General features: G+C 39.3%; 1 protein-coding gene across 1 annotated transcript in view; it reads left to right on the top strand.

Annotated features, from left to right (window-relative positions):
* Nucleotides 1–10976: 10976 nt before the first annotated feature.
* Nucleotides 10977–19003, top strand: part of dph6 (diphthamine biosynthesis 6) — a 56903-nt gene continuing 48876 nt past the window's right edge. The window contains exons 1-3 of the mRNA XM_006798436.3: nt 10977–11117; nt 11460–11551; nt 13469–13653. Of these exons, the coding sequence (XP_006798499.2) occupies nt 11095–11117; nt 11460–11551; nt 13469–13653 (300 nt within the window). The 5' untranslated portion in view covers nt 10977–11094. The remainder of the gene's footprint in view (nt 11118–11459; nt 11552–13468; nt 13654–19003) is intronic.

Raw genomic sequence — 19003 nt, 5'->3', positions numbered from 1 at the left:
CGGGGTTTGGGTTCACTTATCTCCTTAGAGGAGATGCTCACTGCAAATCAATACAAAGTTGCCCTGAGGGATCGCCTTTTATCCCGATAAAACATATCTTGATGTAAGTGGTCTTTTCCAAAATGACAATGCCTCCCATCTATGGGGAATGAGAGGTCAGTGAATCATTGGTTGGGTGTCATATGTGGCCCTGGAAATCACCAATTTGACACTTATGGAGGAGTTCAGGCCAAGATGTTTTGTTTTGATGGGAGCAAAATGCACAAGAATAAATGTACTACAAAGCATGTCAACGCAAAACAACAAACAAAAAGTAGTAATGATCATTTCTGAGGCTCATAGACTCTAAGCCAAAGTATATAGAAGCAGTTTTCTGGCAGCTAGTATATCTTACTGAGACACTTTAAGTCGGGCTTTCCTTTAATTTGGCAGTTGACAGTGTATTCTCTGGACGACCAGAGATGTTCAAAGTCAGTATCTACAGGAAGTGTTTCCCAGTTGAGTACAAATTTGTCCGTCACCAATGAGGAAGCAAAAGTTTATTTTTTTCTGACGCCACCAGACAGAATAGGGCAGACCTGACTCCTCAGTGTATATAGTGAATATTACAGGTCAGCTACTGTCCCAGGCCCTCTAGGCCTCTCCCAACTCCCTGGAAGCCCTACACTGTTTATACATATCTCTTTCACCTTTTTCCTCCTAAACAATTAGTGAGCCGGCCAAAAGGAAACCCGTCCTGTTTGTTTTCCACACTTATTCTTGCTAGTGCAACCAGCTGCATGATGTTACGCAACTGTATCCAGTATACGGACAAAGTAAGTGTTGGTAAACGTTCACCTATCTATGCAATTTACACGTTTTTAAGCAAAAGAATAATAGGGGACGTGAAACCTGAAGAGAAGAAGGGAAATTTTCCTTTTACAAATGTTTTTAAAAACAATTAAATGGTAAATATTTTATTTTGCTACTTTTAACCATTGACAATTTTGCACACAAGAGCATCATCAATTCATAATTTGAATAAATGTAAACAGAGGTGCACTGGAACATAGAATTTACACTATGCTATGCATCACTCAGAGGACTTAAACAGATTGAGAGCAGACTGATAGATGAACCTTAGTGGAGATATGTGGCTGGATGGAAAAGGGAAGGTGTTGGAAGGTTGAGAATATTAATCATAGCAATTATTGAAAGTGTTTTTCGCTGACATCATCTTGTGGACCCATATATCAGCCAGGAGCAGCAGGCTTATGACTTAGTGACACGAGCTGAGTGGAGGACATTGAGCAGTAAAAATTAGCACGTTATCCTGAGTGAAAAATGAAGCCATCAGAGAGCCATAAGCAGCCAACATTTGTTATTCCAAAGATTTCATTTCGGCAAGAAGGCTTTGTGGATGTTATTGTTTGTACTGTCATCATCTTTACTTTTGAAGACATTCCTTAACTGATTTACAGCTATTACGGTAGTCCATTGTGCAATAGTTGCTTAGGAAATAAGTGGGTTACAAGTACAAACAACAGCAGGGCTATATTTCATATCCAGAGGAACCAAAAGAAATGTAAACATGAATTGAAAATGTCAAAGATTCACACGCACGTAATGCTAAAAGTGTTAGATGACTAAGTGGGCGTATTTGTGTTCCCTTTGTCCTGCATTAGAAAGCAACAGAAACCAGACTTCTAAGCTGGTGCTCTCAAGGCCAGAAGAGACTTCCTTAAGTGGAAATGAGTAAAAGCAGAGCGTTCATAGTCTGCTATGGAGTTAGCACAACACTTAGATTCATAAGAATAACTATGCCCTGATTTAGTTGCTTCCTGAAAATAATCTGCCCACCTTGCCAGAAATTTTGAAGAACAGTCACCTCTTTGTTTATCTTTGGTGTCCATTTCTAGACGTTTAGCTCCAAATAAAGATGTGACAGCAATGAAGAGCAAGACAATGCACGCACAAAAGAACCTTTGCTGAACTACATCAAGGAAACCATTACTGTGTGTCATTCTTCTGTCTGCCTTCATTCAGATGTCTGACTGCAACAAGAGTCACATTCTTCTTTTTACATGACATTTATTTATACACTGCGCGGGCTTTCGTCATTCTCTGTCTAAGCCTGTGCAGCGGTCCTTCCCTCCCTAACTTTAAGATGTCGTAAACACACTGCAGCCGCTCCCTCTTGGAAACTCTCAGGAACATCAGAGGGGTCCCTGGGTCTCTTACGTCTCTCTTGCTGCTCACGGCTACATCAGCTCCTCTGGGCAACCGCCCAGTTGGCTGGGAGTCTGCTGCCCTGACCCTGAACCCTGAATATAAGAGGTTAGCCAAGGGCCAGAGCAGAGGCTGAGGGTGGGTGTGGTGGCGGAGGTCAGGATGGAGGAGGAGGGGGAGAGAGACAGCTATTAAACACAACAGAGGAAGGCCCATCAGGATGTGTCTTTTATAGCTGGCTGGTACTTGAAGGAATCAAACGTCACTCCCAGAGGCAGGCAGTCCAGCAAGCAGATGAATCCTGTAAGGGTGGAAATGACGGGGTCAGGGTTTTTACAAGGTCAGGATGAGGTTAGCGAAGGGTCAGAAACTCAGTAATCTCTTCTTTTCAGTCTACGATGTTGGAATTGTGTTAACACCATTGTAAGGGTGAGATACCACATTGTGTATTAACACTGGTTGAGGCCTAAATGACACAAAGATGGAGGTAGACCTTTTTTTTTTTATTATTCACTATCTCGCCAAGGCTGCTGGCTGCAGCTGTATGAATACTGTATCATACAGTGCCCGGAGCTTTTCCTTTAAAGGTCCTTAGATTCAATTCTGTATTGCATGCCAAATCACAGCATAAGGTTTAAAATACATTTTTGTAGACATGTATTGGCTTCAATAAAGACTTGTATTCAGTCAAAAATGTTTATCATTGTCATATCTCAGCTATACATTAATTACATTAATACAAAATTGTGCCAAAAATCCAACACTGAGTACAAACATAAGCCAACTAAGAAAAGAAACGAATGTGGTCATATGTCAACAATATTGGTCAACATTACTTTCTTTGAAACACCTGCCGTAGTTTCATAGGATGATGACACTAGTTTGTTGATGTTTATACCACAGTAAAATAGATAGAGCTGGTAAATCAGTGAAAATGTTGCAAAATATATATATATATATTTGATCCTATTGTAAACTTTAACTATGTTACTGAAGTTAACCTGCATACGCAAGTATTCATTGTTGCTCAGGAGTAGCCTCCAGATGGCCGCATGTCTCCTACCAACACCTCAGACTCCTTAACCCTTCAACCCTCGAGCCATTCAACCTCTCCCCTCTAACACTGTCTTATTCCTTGTTTCATTTTCATTACAACCCTCCTGCGAGGATTTGAACTTGTTGCCCCATCTGAACTGGGGTGACAGCTCACTAAATCACTGCCTTTTAGTGGGCCTGCCCCCTTTTTTATACACTTTAATCACCAGACTCCAGTAACCAGGAATATTGGGCCCAGTGTATGGAATTCTCCTCGTAAAAGAAAAGGCACAGGCCACTGATGTGCCTCTCATGGCAGAATCGCTGCTAGAATTCATCTTGTTCCTGCTGAGATGGTGGTTGGTGGAGGCGCTGGCTCTTGCTTACGGGTGACAATCAATCGCTCAGGATCAACAGGTTTTAGGCTGTAAACTTGAGGTCATCTCCTATCTAGCCGACAGTTTCTCATCTGGTGATGCTGGCGTTAATGCTGGAGGGAGGCCTTGGATTTTGTTTGTTATTTATGGTTAGTCACAGGCTTAGAAATGGTTCTGAATGATCGGAGGCTATTTTTTACACTCAGTCTGTCATGGCTTTAAATTGGTTAACCCCCTGTGTACACAGGGTGTCTGAGAAATGGAGAAAAAGCAAAGAAAATTCAAGCTACTACTATAAAACAGGTTTTGTTTTTATTCAGAAACTTTTTTATCCACAGATTGATTGAGTGGTATGGCTCTTCTTGTCATCTGCCATACATTTCAGTCCTTGCTTTGATTAGCCTCTTTTCTCAGTAGTAGTCCTCTCTGTCTTCTTCCCTCTCAATTTCATCTCCAACCAAACATTAATCCTTATCCTCCCTAAGGAAGTCCACTTCATGCAGCAGTGAGGGTATTTAGAGTGAGTGTTGACATTGGACAGCAGGTTAGACAAATATCCTAGACTCAAAACCACAAGACAAATGGCAGATCAGAGCTCGCTGTGTTCTGGCAGTGAGTTTCCCGGTCTGACTTAGCTGAGGCCAGCCATTCAGCACGAATGACATCTTACTGCAAGGAAGAAAGGTGGGTGGTGGATGAATGAAAATGTGGGAACAGTTTAAAGAATGGGAGTGGGACAGAGGGAAATGGAAAGAGAGCAGAGAGAAATTTGCTGAAAGGTAAGAAAACAAAATGTAAAGGAGAGGCAACCGGCAAGCATGAGGGGTGTTTTTAAACACATTCATTTATAAACACACACATTTTTCATATTTTTATGTCTTTAGTGAATACATTTAGCTACTCTTCATAGTGCAGAAAAGCTAAGTGAACACTTGAATTTAATAACATATAGACACTCCTTTACAGGTAAAAGCCTCCATCATTTGTAGCTTTTTATGAGTGCTTGAGCAACAATGTGCAGAAATATTAAACCATCTATTCCAATGAAACTGTTTTGGTTCATCTGTATTTCTGGGATGTATTGACTGAACAGCCCTCGTGAGGTCCCACCACAACATTTGAGTTTAGGTGAGGTCGGGACTCTGACGTGGCCTTTGCAAAATATTAGTTTTGTCCTTTTTAAATCCCTTTGTGGTTGATTTAGTTGCGTGCCTTAGGTCATTGTCATGTTACATCACCCATCATCTCCTGAGTGTCAGGTAAGTATTGGAGCCACAGTGAATATATCAGGGGGAAACAACATTTAGTACCCCTGTAATTTAAGCCCAAGTCATTTTTACTTTATCTTTTATTTATTTTAAACTTTTTGTACTTTTTCTGGCTTCTTCCTCAGACAACACTATTAAAGTTTCTCCAGGCTGACTTTCTTTCTTTCTGCCTTCAACAGTGTAGGGTTTTTTTTATTGTCACCACTCTATGCACCTCACCTCCAAGAAAGGGTATTTCCATATAAAGAAATGGCAGTGTGGCTGTACGCAGATTTTATGCAGATTTTAGACAAATGTGTGGCAGTAAGAACAAACTTGGCCAGTGTACAGGTGTCAAAACTTTGATGGTGATTTTGATTGTACACTCATTTTTGTAAAAGGTAAAATCATTCCTGAGCACATATTAAATAAGAGCTATCATTCCTAAGGCCATGAGGTAGCAAAGCAGCTCAAGCTAAACTATGATGCTCCCTACACCGTGCATCAAGGTGGGGATGTTTTGGTGTTGATGTGCAGTGCCTTTTATTTTTAGATAGTATTCCACAGTTTTCAGAGATAATTTGGAGTATCCTGTTAATTTCTATAATTTTTCCCAATTTTTTTAAAGATGTTTTCTCCATGATGCCTTTCACTAACACCATTCTTATTCTATGCCAAATGTTTTCTTCCAACATTAAACAATAGAATAATATTTTGAGATAAAAATGAACAGATTAATATTTTGTCTGTGTATTTTTTGTAGTTATATTTGCTTTTTCTAATGTAAGAAAAGCCAAAAGAAAATTTGCCTTTAAGGACTAGTCTTGTGGAGTCATTTGGAAAACCAGCAACTCCCACTGCAAACCTAGAGGTGGTTTTGATTGCGCATTACATCATTTCAAGGTGGAAGCAAACACGCATAACCGCACACAGACATGCAAACTAGGCCCTGCCACTGTGACAAGCTATCTACTCACACTCAACACATAACCACACGCATACATGCAGACAGCACAAGGCACCACGCACACTCCACAGAGATATGAGGCCAGTTTTGACAACCGCCAAGTTGACTTGGCATTGGTCTGACTGGAGTGATCCAAGAAAAGCAAAGCAGACCCACGAGAGGGCTGGGGCTTTTGTGTTTGTGGAGTGTCACACTTCATCACGAGGGAAACCCATAACAGGCCCAGGAAGACCTTTGAAGCTATGGGAGGAGTGTGTGGGAATCGCCTCTGTGGCTACCTCTGATGTCAACTCCAATACTCTGATTGCAGGATATTTCCTGGATTAGGATTATGTTTGTCGACTGAGATGGAAACTGTCTGAGGATTGTATATCAGAGAGCAGACTAGCTAATTATAGCATCCCATCCACAGTTTAGTATTTAAGTAACACACCGGCCAGCAACAAAAACAGAATTTATATGTTTTGCTCGCCTCAATATATAACATAAGGACAGAAAAACAGCATATTTATCTGTTTGTTTGTTGTTTCAGGATATCCATATTGGATTTGTATGGCACAGCTTCAAGGCTTGATGTCCCCTGGTTTTGATTTCTAGGAGGAGATAGTTTCTGTGAACCATTAGGCTGAAGATCCCATATGTAGACCATTGCCTGGCAGCATTAGAGTCAAGTGATAGCAGCATGTGCAGTTTGCTTTGGCTGCTTCAAAATTAGTTGAATGGTGGTATACTTAAATGGGCCACATCCTTTTGGCTGAAGCTTCACAAGTTTCAACCACTGAAGCCATAATTTGACTCTAGGATGCTATAAGTAGGGCAAGACGATTTCAAATCAAGGAGAAATATTCAGGAAATTACATTTGTACTTAGGGATGGTCGGCTGGTTTGGCTATTGGAAAGTTTCCATTTCTACAGGGCTGCATGGATCAGGGGATAGTGATTTTTTTTTCTTCATCTACTTTTAACCCTTGATTAATACAAAAATACATCCAGGCTCATTCTTAAGTATAATGTCTATTTTTAAATAGCCTACCCAGATCAATAATGATGATAAATGTAGAGGCCTAACAAGAGAGCTGCGATTTCAGGGTTCACTATTTATTAGTCTTTAACAATGCTCCTTTGGTATGTATTCAGTGCTAATTAGGAATTCATGTTTCAAGAAGCTAGACTAACATGCTGAACAAGGTAAACATTACTAAAACTCACCATGCCATTACAAAACATTACCATCTAACTGAAAGCATCATTATGCCCCAAATAAAGGCCACATTAGCCATGTCTTTTGTTTAATAATAATAATAAAAATATAAACTGTGAAGATATAACAGCAAATTTCTCAACTTGCAGTTCTGTTGCTGCTAAATGATCCTTAAATACGCAGTAAAGGTTCTTAGGAGCATAACTGTCATTATTCTTTATTTATTTATTTTTGTTCTGTGAAGCATTATATACATATTATTGCATTCAGGTTGAGTTGAGATATGAGATAAAAGCACCACTTTAAACGCCTGTGAAAGCCACTTTTCTGCCCAAAGATGTTGATTATTTTGAAGACCAAATAACAGCTCTAAGCAAAATGATCTTGGATCGCTCACAAAAGTGCAGCGTCTTATTGGGCAAAACATTTTTCAACCATTTTAATGCTTTATGTCATGTAGAAGCCAAATGGAACAGGGGTAACAGCTAAATTTTCATTGGGAGACTTGGGGGAAAAACTCAATTAGTGTTTGCAGACTGGAGGAGGGGGGGTTGTTCAGGACAATGTCATGATCAAACACGATTTGGATCAAACCGTGACTTTTTTTTCACATTCTCTCACATTTCCAATCAAGGACCGATTAGCCTCAGACATTAATGAGCCTACTAATCCATTTGGGCCCCTCGTGATAACAGTTAATTGTCTGTAAAAATGTGTACAGATCCCCGTTTGGGTTGTTTACTAACTGATTTGGATGTGGTTAGGCCCTAAAGAGGTATCATTATGTTGATAGTTCTTTGGAAAATGAGCCCCTGATGGAGACAACACCAGAGTGGTGTAGAGTTAAGAATACACAGGACTGCTTTCAACCATTGCTCACTTGAGAGCAAATTTACCAGTACTTTAAAACGTTTGGCGGCCACCAGTGCTTGTTAAACTTCACCTATAATTAATGGGAGTTTTCTATAGAGAAGAATGGCTTAAATAAATCTCTGACATTTGGGTAGTTGTTGATTCACAGATGTTTAGAATAACGTGAGGAATCTGGATGTTTCAAGCAAATAGCTTAATTTGTGCCCTACTTTGTTTGTGGCTTAGTTGAAACTTAATTCCAAATTACAGTAACATTCACATCCAATTTATGTTTGGTGTAGAGTCAGAACAGAGAAGTCGATTTTCTTGAGCTGAAACAGAAAGTAATCTTTGAGAAGAACGATGCCAAACACTGCTCACACAGTTTTATTTTATTAAAGGCCTCTAAAAAAAATGAATCTAAAATTAAGGCTGTTTTAAGGTCATTAGTACAGGTTTTGTTAATTGTCCCAATATTTAATTTCTCTTTAAAAAGAGTCAACCCTGATGTAAAACCAACTGAACAAAACAAAACAAAACATGGCCCTCAGATGAACATACTTTGGATGTGTTGTAAATACTTGTTCACATAACAGAATTTATATGTCATTTTAAAATTAATTTTAGATGTCAACAGCATGTGAATTCAGTATTTTTGCGCTACATCTGAAAAATACAGAGTATAAATGATTACAATAACTGTTATATTGTGTGATAAATTATTATTATTTTTTAGGTATTTTATTACATCTTATTGTTTCCTTTTATTGGCTATGATGGCACTTACTTGCACATTTATTCACAAGTTGTACAACCTTGTGTTTTTTGTCAACAGTAAAACTAATTTTCTCTTTAGAGTTAACATTTACTGGTAAGATTATCTAATCTTACATTACATTTACTTACATTTTTACCTTTCAACTTAATATTTTATCGATAAATAAAATGTACCACGCTGTTATTTATTTATTTTCTTTATTTTTAATGTAATGCATAAATATCCTGTAAGCATTACAAGCAACTGTTATTAAAAAAAAAAAAAAAAAAGCAATTCTCTGCTTCCATACATGATGTGGTGCACAAGTGTGTTTGTGTGTTTGTATTCTGGCCACTCAGCCTGCAACCTTGGCTGGCCTGTTCTGACACTCAATTTATTGTCCTGTGATTTGAGGCCTTAGTTTCTCATTACACCCAAAGTTTTTGTGTCCTTGTGCGACAAAAATTAGTTTGTGTGTCTGTGTAAATCACCTGTCATATGCACATGCTCCTTTAAGAAAAGGCCAAGGGTGTCATTTGATTCCTGCTGCCTTGCTTTCATATTTATGCGTCTCATATTCACGTCCATTGGCTGTGTCTCAGTTGGGCCATCCATCAACACTTTTTATCCCCATCACACCAACAATATGGACATAAAACGCTCTTTTACGTCAGCAAAATGCTGCCACAAATAAAACATGAACAACACTCCTCTTTATTTGTCTAGGTAATAAACGACATAAATTAAAAGTGATAAGCGACAAAATTTGCATTAGTCCTATGTTATGTGCTTTAATGGAAATTACCACAGGCTGAGAACTTTTAATATAAAGTATAACCCGCACAATTGGAAAACACAGGTGATGTATTAATGAGTTTACAAAACTGAAGGACAACCAGACCCAGAGGGACCCAGGAGACCAGGAGGAGGCCATTTTTCAAACAAATATGTCAAAGGAACATTTTTTAAAACCATATCACTCATCCTTTCAACTGAAATTTCCTATAAGATCAAAATATTGAAATATTAATTCTACAGATATACAGGCACTTGTTTGTTGTGCATATTTTTGGTACACTAGACTGGGAACTGAGTAACTTGCTCAGCTATATTATATCTTGAATACAATAGTTGAAATATAATAGAACTCAATTCGTTTTATTGTTATAAATAAATAAAGGACAAGGAAAGAAATTACAAAAAATTAAGTGACCAAATATTACATAATTTATCATCTTATGTAATAAAAAGGGAAAAAATCCAAATCAATCGAATGAACATATCATAAGAAAATATTACTCCATTAGAAAACAAATCCTTCTATTCAGCCTATACTGTCTGCACCCCAACATAAACAAAGCTCATCTGCAGGTTGTAGATTTTGCTATATATTCAGGATGAATACAGCCAAACCAAAACAAAAACAAAAGAGGGAACCTAGTAAAAAAAAAAAAAGCAAGGGGATGAAGAGACGTCTCTCTCAATTTTGTACACTCAGACAGAATCAGTTGCCTTTGGCCTGCTTAAGGGTAGAAGGTGAGGGAAGCACACAAAAGCAGTGCAATTATTCTGCTCTGGCACAACAACAGAGAGCAAAAGGAGCATCAAAGGCTTTCCTCTGAGCAAAATAGGGCTCCCTCAGAGGAAAAGCGCAACCTGTGTGTGAATACCAGTGCATGGACTTTAGGTCCTCTCTTGAGACACAAGAGGCAAAGGATGCGTGTCAATAGAGTTGCAGTGCCTATCCACTTTGATTACGTTATAATACAGCAAGCAGTGGCAACAGTGTAAATAAACCATTTTTAAAAATGTTTTTTCAGCTATATCTTTAAAAAAGTAGACATGTCAAACTCATTTTTTTATATATGAAATATGCCATTTCACATAAGTTTAAAAAACACACACACTCTTTTTTTGTAACTTATGAACACCCTGGAAACACCTAACACAGTGAAACAGTAAGTCTTTGCTGCATGTCTTTGCACTGTGATGGGAATATGCAGCACTAACTGAACATACAGAGTATAAACCTTTGACCAACAGGCTTGGTAATATCCCTCAGCACTACGCTCTTTTAAGCACAAATAAATAACATCTATTTATTTATTTATTTTTTCTTTTCTTGGTGTCTTTCAGTGTAATATATTTTATCCACTATTGGTTGAACAACTACCGTTATACTTTCTTTTTCTTTTAAAAGATTTGAATTATTAAGGAGCAACTGTTAACAAACCTTACATTTCAATATTGTAAGTAAGAAAAAGAGCGGTGTTACGGATTTTCTGTCAGGCACATTAAAGGGCACCTTAGTCGAATGACGAGGGTCCTTCAACAACCCGGAAGCCTGGCTTCCACATGTTTTTGTGTACGCTCGCCGGTTGCTAAGCGGTGTTATCACATTGTAGTCAATACTTGTGGTGCTTTTAGGCTCAAAAACGAAATCTAACAGGATGAAAGTGGTTGCGTTAATAAGGTAATCGCAGCTTGCCGCTTTAACCGTCGCACAGGTCTTTCACTGATGATTTGCGCTTGCAGAGCAGTAAGCTACAGATGCTGATGTAGTTAATTCAAACCAAGAATATGACACCCATGTAGGTGTAGAATTATTGCCTAAGGGTTTGAAGACGAATGAAAGAGTGGCTGTAACATGCTGTGAGAGTAGTGCACCAGAACTCACCCGGTACATCCACAAACTTGTGTTCCAACCCTGGATATTAAATCTGGTGCACCACATTCCCACATTGCTAAACTTTGCACCCATGATAATGTGTGTGTCAGCTTAGCCTCTGTGTCTGTTTATTATGTTGTGTTCCAGTGGGGGCAAAGACAGCTGCTACAACATGATGCAGTGTGTTGCTGCTGGGCACCGGATCGTAGCTCTGGCCAACCTGCGCCCTGCTCACACAGGTGAGTAAAACGTGCTCCTGGGATTTACCTGTAAGCCCCAGGAGCTGGCTTTGCTATATGGGCCAACCAGCTGCACTTCCGTTCCCAATAACTGTACATAAATTAAATATTTGATCATTTCACTTTTGAACTGCATGTTTGTGTGCTGTGTCCTTACATATATTTGATCTGATTTGATGTTTTAACAAATGGAATATTCACATATTAGTGTTTAAAATAACCAGAGTCATTTATGGAATGCTAAGTAGGCCAAAAATATTTGAATAGTTTCAAAAGTAAGTTAATGATTAAATACATTTAAAACATTTACCCACAATATACTAGGAGAAGTTTACAAGAATTCCCTATTCACACTATACTGTTTGCCCATATAATATGTATTTTGTGTCTAATGCCAACACATTAATCTGTATAACTGAAAGAAATGTGAAGAGAAACAACATGTCCAATTGCAGATTAACAGGTTCTATTTATCTAATGCAACGGCAAAGCTCTCTCTAGTACTTAACTAAAATTCTTCTCAATAATGGCACTTAATTTTTATTGTTGTCAACTTTCTTAAAATTATGTATCTCTAATTAAACTTCTCCCCTGTGTTTTACAGTTATTCTTCCTTGTCCAGTATAGCCTACACTACAGCATTATTGTCTAAAATTGATACTTCCTGTATTTTTGAACACGTTAATCCTAAGGAATTAAAATTTACTGAGGAAGAACTCTTCATGAGGAAGAACAACTTCATGAACTTTACTTTTATTGATATTTGCAAATATTACTAAATGGGGCTGTGGAAAAGTATTCTCTATTTTTAGTGATTGAAATACTGGAGTGGGTGCTCTGTATGGTTTGGAGTTGCCCAGATCTTGCAGTTGGTTCGCATAGATGTCTCCCTAAGTTTGCCGGAGGTCTCTTGAGGTTAAAAAGGAGTTTTTCCTCCACACTCACACTGAGTGCTTTCCCAAAGGAAATCTTTGGTTTCTGTCTGTCTGGTATAATTTAAGATGTTGGCCTAACTATGATAAGTGGCCTGAGTTGTTGGGATTTTTTACCAGTTTAGTTCAGTTCAGTTTTATTCATACACTAAGCTATAGTTCCATTTCCCAACTATCCAAGTCTGCTTCACCTTTTAAGCTAAAATGGAAGAGTTTGTTATAACTGTAACTAACTTGAACTTTGATTATAAACTATAGTACGTGTCACTCTCTTGCCTATGTGCATGTGTGAGGAGCCACACTTGTATATATGTAGCAACACGGAGCTAAAAATCAGTTGCTTGGTTACTGAATTTTGCGCATTTCTAGTTTTTGCTTTTCACCCTCCAGTCTCATGCATCCCTAGTGCATGTTTTCATAGTTTCTTATTAACACCTGGAAGCGGCACAGTACAAGCCTGACCGAGTGGCACAGGATTATATTGGCTGCTGAGCAGCTCCTCTGGAGCAGTTAGGGTTTAAGGGCCTTTTTGAAGTGCATATAAGTGGTGTTAATGAGGAAGGTGCAAGTGCTGCTCTTTCACTTCACCAATCCAAATTTACTGTGTCCATCTGGAAATTGCACCTGTGACCTCTGAGGCACCGGGACAAGTTTTTAGGTCACTGCTGCAAAAATGATGAAACTTGAAACTTTCAGTTAAGTTTGTTCAGACTTTTGTTTTAAATTATATTCATTTAAAAAAACATTTCTTTAACGTGTGGTATCTTGAATATACAATGTATTGTATTAATAAAAACATATAGTCAGATCATTTTTAATATAGTATTCATTAATTGTAGAGCTGTAGAGGTAGATATTTAATGTCAGTTATTTCTCAGGGAATTGCACCATCACTTCTTGTGCATAATCCAGTGAAATCCCTTTTGTCAGACACGATTAAGGCTCTCATCAGGCACAATGTAACTCATTTTCCTTCGTGCATTAGATGAATTGGACAGCTACATGTACCAGACGGTGGGCCACCAGGCTATAGAACTGTATGCCGATGCCATGGACTTACCTCTATATAGACGCACCATCCAGGGATCCAGCCTGGACACTAGCAGAAACTACAGAGAGACAGAGGGAGATGAGGTAGAGGACCTTTATCAGCTGCTGCACCTTGTGAAGGTAGGCATCTGTGCCAGGAGAGTTTATTACCCCAGATGTGCATTTTCAATCCGTATCCTCCGGCCAAGAGGCCTTAATACTTTAGGAGCCCATGACATTTTATTTCCACGCGCAAAAATATTGTTTCATTTTCTTGATTTATCTGTAGAGTGCAACTTCCAAAGACATTAAGGTAACTGTGTAAAATGCTTACTTGCTTGAAGTAAGATTTCTACTGCTTGACAGTTTTGGTTGTAGTTTAGTGTTTTATAATCTGCTGAGTGTTTTCAGTGGATGACAGGTCTACACTGCAGGCACCCAAACTCTTTTACAGTGGAGTCATATTGTTGTAATACATGATGATTATGTGGTTTGTTATTGTCTTGCTACAATATGAAAGTCCTTTTCCTAAAAAAGGCTTTTTTAGTGTTTCCTTTTCATGCCGGGTGCACTAAAGCACTCTATACTGTAATGAGTGCTGACTTTTCAGCTGTTTTCTGATAAAAATCCACATAGTGTTGCTTTTGCGCTTCCTTAATTCCCAAAGAGAAATTGAAGTTGAACTGTAGTCAGTTCTTAGTTCCTATTGCAAACTGCCGGGGAGACTAAAAAGCCCATATAGTGCTTTTAGCCTGCCTGATTTAGCATATTTTAATTTTTCCTTTGAAAATAAGGTATGTTTTCCTTTTATTTTACTCTGGAATAATAGTGTGGCTGTTGGATCACTTAATCAATGTTTTATGGGCAAAGTTGGAGAGAGGTGCCCTTGAACAATGGCTTCACAGGAAAAATTCCATTCTTTTTTTATCTCACTTGACAGAAGATCAGATGCAAAAATTAATCACCAAATTAATATTTCATCAAATACCACTTTTGACAGGACTCTGAGAAAATATTCATTTGATGGCAAATTATGTATGAGGCCTTGGTGGTCCAACCAGGTACGGGGTGGCTGACTGACAGGTTTGAGATAACTGCATGTGTGTTTAGCACACTGCTGGCACTGCTTGCCTACCTGACCGCCTGCAGCCATGAGGAGGCTACACGGACACACGCTTCAACAGGAGCAAAGGCTCTCCCTGCTGTCAGCACAAACACCGTGTGGGATTGATCCTCTGTAACACTTTATCCCCACACAACCTCTTATTTTAGCTGGCAGCATCAACATTTAAGCACTTCTTATGGGATGTTGGATGGGACTTTGTTGTTGAAATGGGATTCTGCTTTATGTGGTGTATATGACAGAGGTATGCGTGAATCGTTGTGCAGGTATGTGTGGAGACATGTTCATCTGACTCCTTTAAGGCCCTACACTGCCTTAGTGGCAGGGGCCAGTCCGCCTGAAGGCATTTTCACCTTACTTCCTTACTTCCTTTGCTGTGTTCAGTAGAAATCTTTTCACATGCAGCTACATGGGCAAGTTCTTGATTTTTGATCTTATTAGTACACCCACATCCACACAGCTCAGTATTTACCACTTTTGTGAGTCAAGTAGTGGACAGCTTTGTGGAATGTGATGCAGTATGCCCACTCTGCCTGTGGTCAGGGCTCTAATTGCATAGGGTTGCTAATTTCCCATTTCCAGGGTTTTTTGGTCTGACCTCGCCAGTCAGACAGGCCATAGATCAGGGCAGTTTGACTCCAATGAGGCCCTCCCAGGCTGGGAGACCCCTCACACTCCTCTGTCATCAGCAGACCTGGACCATAAACAACAGGTTTCCTCTCATCCGTAAAGTTATGGCAACCATAAGAATACAATCTTTTAATCTCAAATTTCAAGTTACTGCTCTCGAAAGTTAATTTTTCAACGAGTGACTAACTTGTACCACAGTTCCACATTATGTACTGTATTGAAATAGTAAGTTATTTAACTTGAAGTGTATTTTTAAATTTTTAAACTTCCCAAACTCTCTCGTGTCATCTCAAATATCGTCTTAGAAATTCTGTTACGTTCCATCAAGTTGAGTAGATATTCTTCAGTTTGTTTCTTTTTTCTTTATTTCTAAAAAAATAGACAAAAAAACATATTTCTTTGACCATAAACTTTTTAGTGTTGTTGATTAGTGAAGGAATTGATGGAGGGGGGAGTAAAAGGAAGGGGAAAAAACAGCTTTTGATAATGAGCTGTTAAATCACTATTGCTGGAAAAGAACAGTTTTAGCATGAAAAAATGTGTTCTGTTTTGGAAAGTGTGATATTTTGAAAGATTCTTTCTCACAGTTTGAATTAATTAGAAGTTACAAGATTATATTTGGCAAATGACACTTGAGCATAGATGAAAGATTTTTTTTCCTCAGATCCAAAGTTGATGAGTTTTAAGTGGATTCTCTTCACTTCCTCCTCCTCCCCGTTTTGCACTGCTAGCGTCTGACTCGTAGCATGAGCCAACAGTGCCATCTATGGATCGTTCCCGTTTGCTGACAAACCAAACATAATCTATACAGACTGGCCTCTAAGAATGTTTGAAGCCATTCGAAAGATTCAAAGGAAGAGATCATATTCTTCAGAACCTTTGTTGACAGAGGGGGAAAAAAGCCCGATTGTAATAGAAAAAAAATTCCCTGGCAGTACTGATAATAGCAGAATGACAATGTGGCCCTATCCTTGGCCCCCTTTGCTCTCATCGCTGGCTGTGTATAGCTGTGCTTCTTTGAAGTGTGTAACCCGATCAACATGCATGCAAGCCCATCCTGCTAGGTGCTGATCTTTGAACCTGCTCTTTGAGGGGGAGAAATAAGTTTTGGTGGAGCACTTTTACGTATATACAGCTAAGAATGCATTTTCACAGAAATGACATCTTTTCATTCTCAACGATGCTTTCAAACGACACTAGAATATAAAGTTTACATAAAGATGTTTTTCTGTAAGCGCAACATTTGTATTTATTGCTAAGAATTAAAATCCAACTCCTGTATTAGTGTGCTTTTTTGTGGATTTCATAGGTAGTGTGTCCATACTTCATTGTGTGGCTGCTCTGCTCCCCTCTGCTGTGATCCGCTCTCATGTGTGATACAGATCAACAGTGTCAGTCACCCCTGGCTGTAAAGCCAGTTCCCCCAAAGGCCTGCAAAACCCCTCATATTAGTCATATCACATCCCTCAATTCCTTTATCCTTCTCTCTGTGCTCTGTGACCTGACACAGTGGCTCTTTATTCCCTGTGACCCAGCTTGTGCTTGTGTGCGTGTGTGTGTGTGCGCGTGCGCTTGTGTGTTCAAGGTCAGGTCAAAACAGGCCTGTGTTACATGATAACAGGTCTATCGCTGTCATCCGTGCACACCTCTGCCTCTCTTTCAGCACTGTAGTCCTTTCACTACAATCCATATGCACTCTATTTGTCACCCTCAGCCACGAACTATCGTGCACAAGTAGATGTTTTGAATTATGAGTAGTTAATTCCATTTTACAACACAAAGATCCTTCAGAAATAGGACAACCTATATGGCTCTGAGTTTTGGAAAGGCGTAATTGTAGCTTCAGTCACTTGATATGGTAATAGATACTTTATAAAAAGAAAATGACTCTATTGCAGCAACTCTGCAACCTTTGAGCTGATGAATAAAGACAAAGACATTTAAGCTCATTAGAGTGATGAGGAACAATAGATGATATCTATGCACATGTTCTATTCTGCCAGCTCTAATTAGCAGCGCTGTGACATCTCTGTCATACTGAGACCCTGCGTTGAGAACGATGGAAATGTTACTTTCAAATCCAATTTCCTGTCCTCTAATGCATTCGACTTTTCAGAAACATGTTTTTAATTAATTAATTATTTTTATAAGACAGTTCAGTTAAGATCCAGCTTTACCCCTTTTATTTTTTTAACAAGCCAGTATATATATATATATATGTGTGTGTGTGTGTGTGTATTTTTTGTTGTTGTTGTTGTTGTTGTTGTTGTTGTTGTTGTTGTGTTTTTTTTTTTTTTTTTTTTTTTTTTTTTTTTTTTAAGATGTCTGAGAAAAGTCCTGGGAAGGCGCACTGAGACCTTTGGCCTTTGTAGATGAAACATTCTGTTCCATTGGTGTGTGTTAGAACACCTTGTTTTTAGTGAGCTAATCTTTCTCCTAAACTTGCACACACTCTCCCCCTATTCCCCGTTTCTCCTGACCATTGTTACATAGACATTCCCCCCTCGTCCTCAGTAACTACTGCCGCGCCATTATCGACATCAGCAGACAAGAGTGGGGCCCTCTGGGATCGCAGAAGCAGCCCGTCCACAAGTCCAAACAATCTGTCTCATTCCTCTTTCCCGCTCCTTCACTCCTTCCTTCTCTCTTCTACATCTCTGTCTCCATTGTGCTGTCGTCGCACTTTCATCCGGACCCTTCAGAAGCCTGGCACTGCCTTGTTGCAAGTTCCCTGATGGAGGTGCATCCTGCTGTGAGGAAAGAAGGGAAAAGGACTGAGACATAATAGAAAGAATGGAGCAGAAAGGAAGAGGAGGGCAGACTGGCTGGTAGGCAGGCGGAGGAATCTCTGTATCTTTGTAGTATTGATTAGGCAGCTGAGGTGTTGTGAGACAAGATGTTCAGGAGGAGTGTGAACTATGAAAGGGGGGGCCCAAAATCAAACACACAGCCCTTCTCTGATTACCGGCATGGTGCCGCATTAGACGTACATTGGGGGCTCAACAGGAAAATGGATTTCTTTAAAAAGCTGCTTAATACATAAATCATGACCTCTGGGGTCACAGCGAGGGTTTAGGAGATCAGATCAATAACAAAGCTAATGCAAGCTTGTTGAAGCTTGTTTGTGGTGCTGAGAGACCTCTAAATGGTGTTACTGGAAGTAGCTCGCAAGCAGCCTCAAACCAAAGGATAATCGCTTTGGTGACCGTTTTGTTTTCTTACGTTTCAGCAAAGTTTGCAGTTCCTAACTTTAAGATGCAGCACAGCATGTTAAAGTGTAGATTTCAGACAGATTTCAAGCAGCTGTCTCTCGGTGTTGCCTCTTTTTGCGATAGCCATTGTTATCTTTTCCTTTGGTCCTGAGATGCTTGTATTTGTGTTGGTCGGCTCAGTGGCAGTGAGGTTGAGATTGCAGACTTGTTTTGCACATGAGGAAGGATAGCATTAGCTCTGAGATAATGGCACTGTGTATTGTTCGCGGGCCGTGTGGAAGTGGTGGGACAGGATCTATTAGATGCAGGCCCATTTCCCACCAACTGACGCTAGCAGTCCCCACAAACATTAGATAAAGAGTCAAGCCTCAAGCCTTTGTAATTTGTTTGTATTTTTCTGCTTAATGTACTTTGCTCAATCTTGTTTAGCGATGATGGAAGCTGATAGCCTTATCTCGACTTGCCGAGGGCACAAACCACTACATTGTTGAACATTGTTCAATGAGAAACGTGCGTGTTTTTTTTT

This window comes from Neolamprologus brichardi, chromosome 19, assembly GCF_056152115.1.
Source record: "Neolamprologus brichardi isolate AB-2024 chromosome 19, ASM5615211v1, whole genome shotgun sequence".
NCBI lineage: Eukaryota > Metazoa > Chordata > Actinopteri > Cichliformes > Cichlidae > Neolamprologus > Neolamprologus brichardi.
The sequence above is the reverse complement of the archived record's forward strand: the minus strand, read 5'-3'. Positions and strand labels throughout refer to the sequence as shown.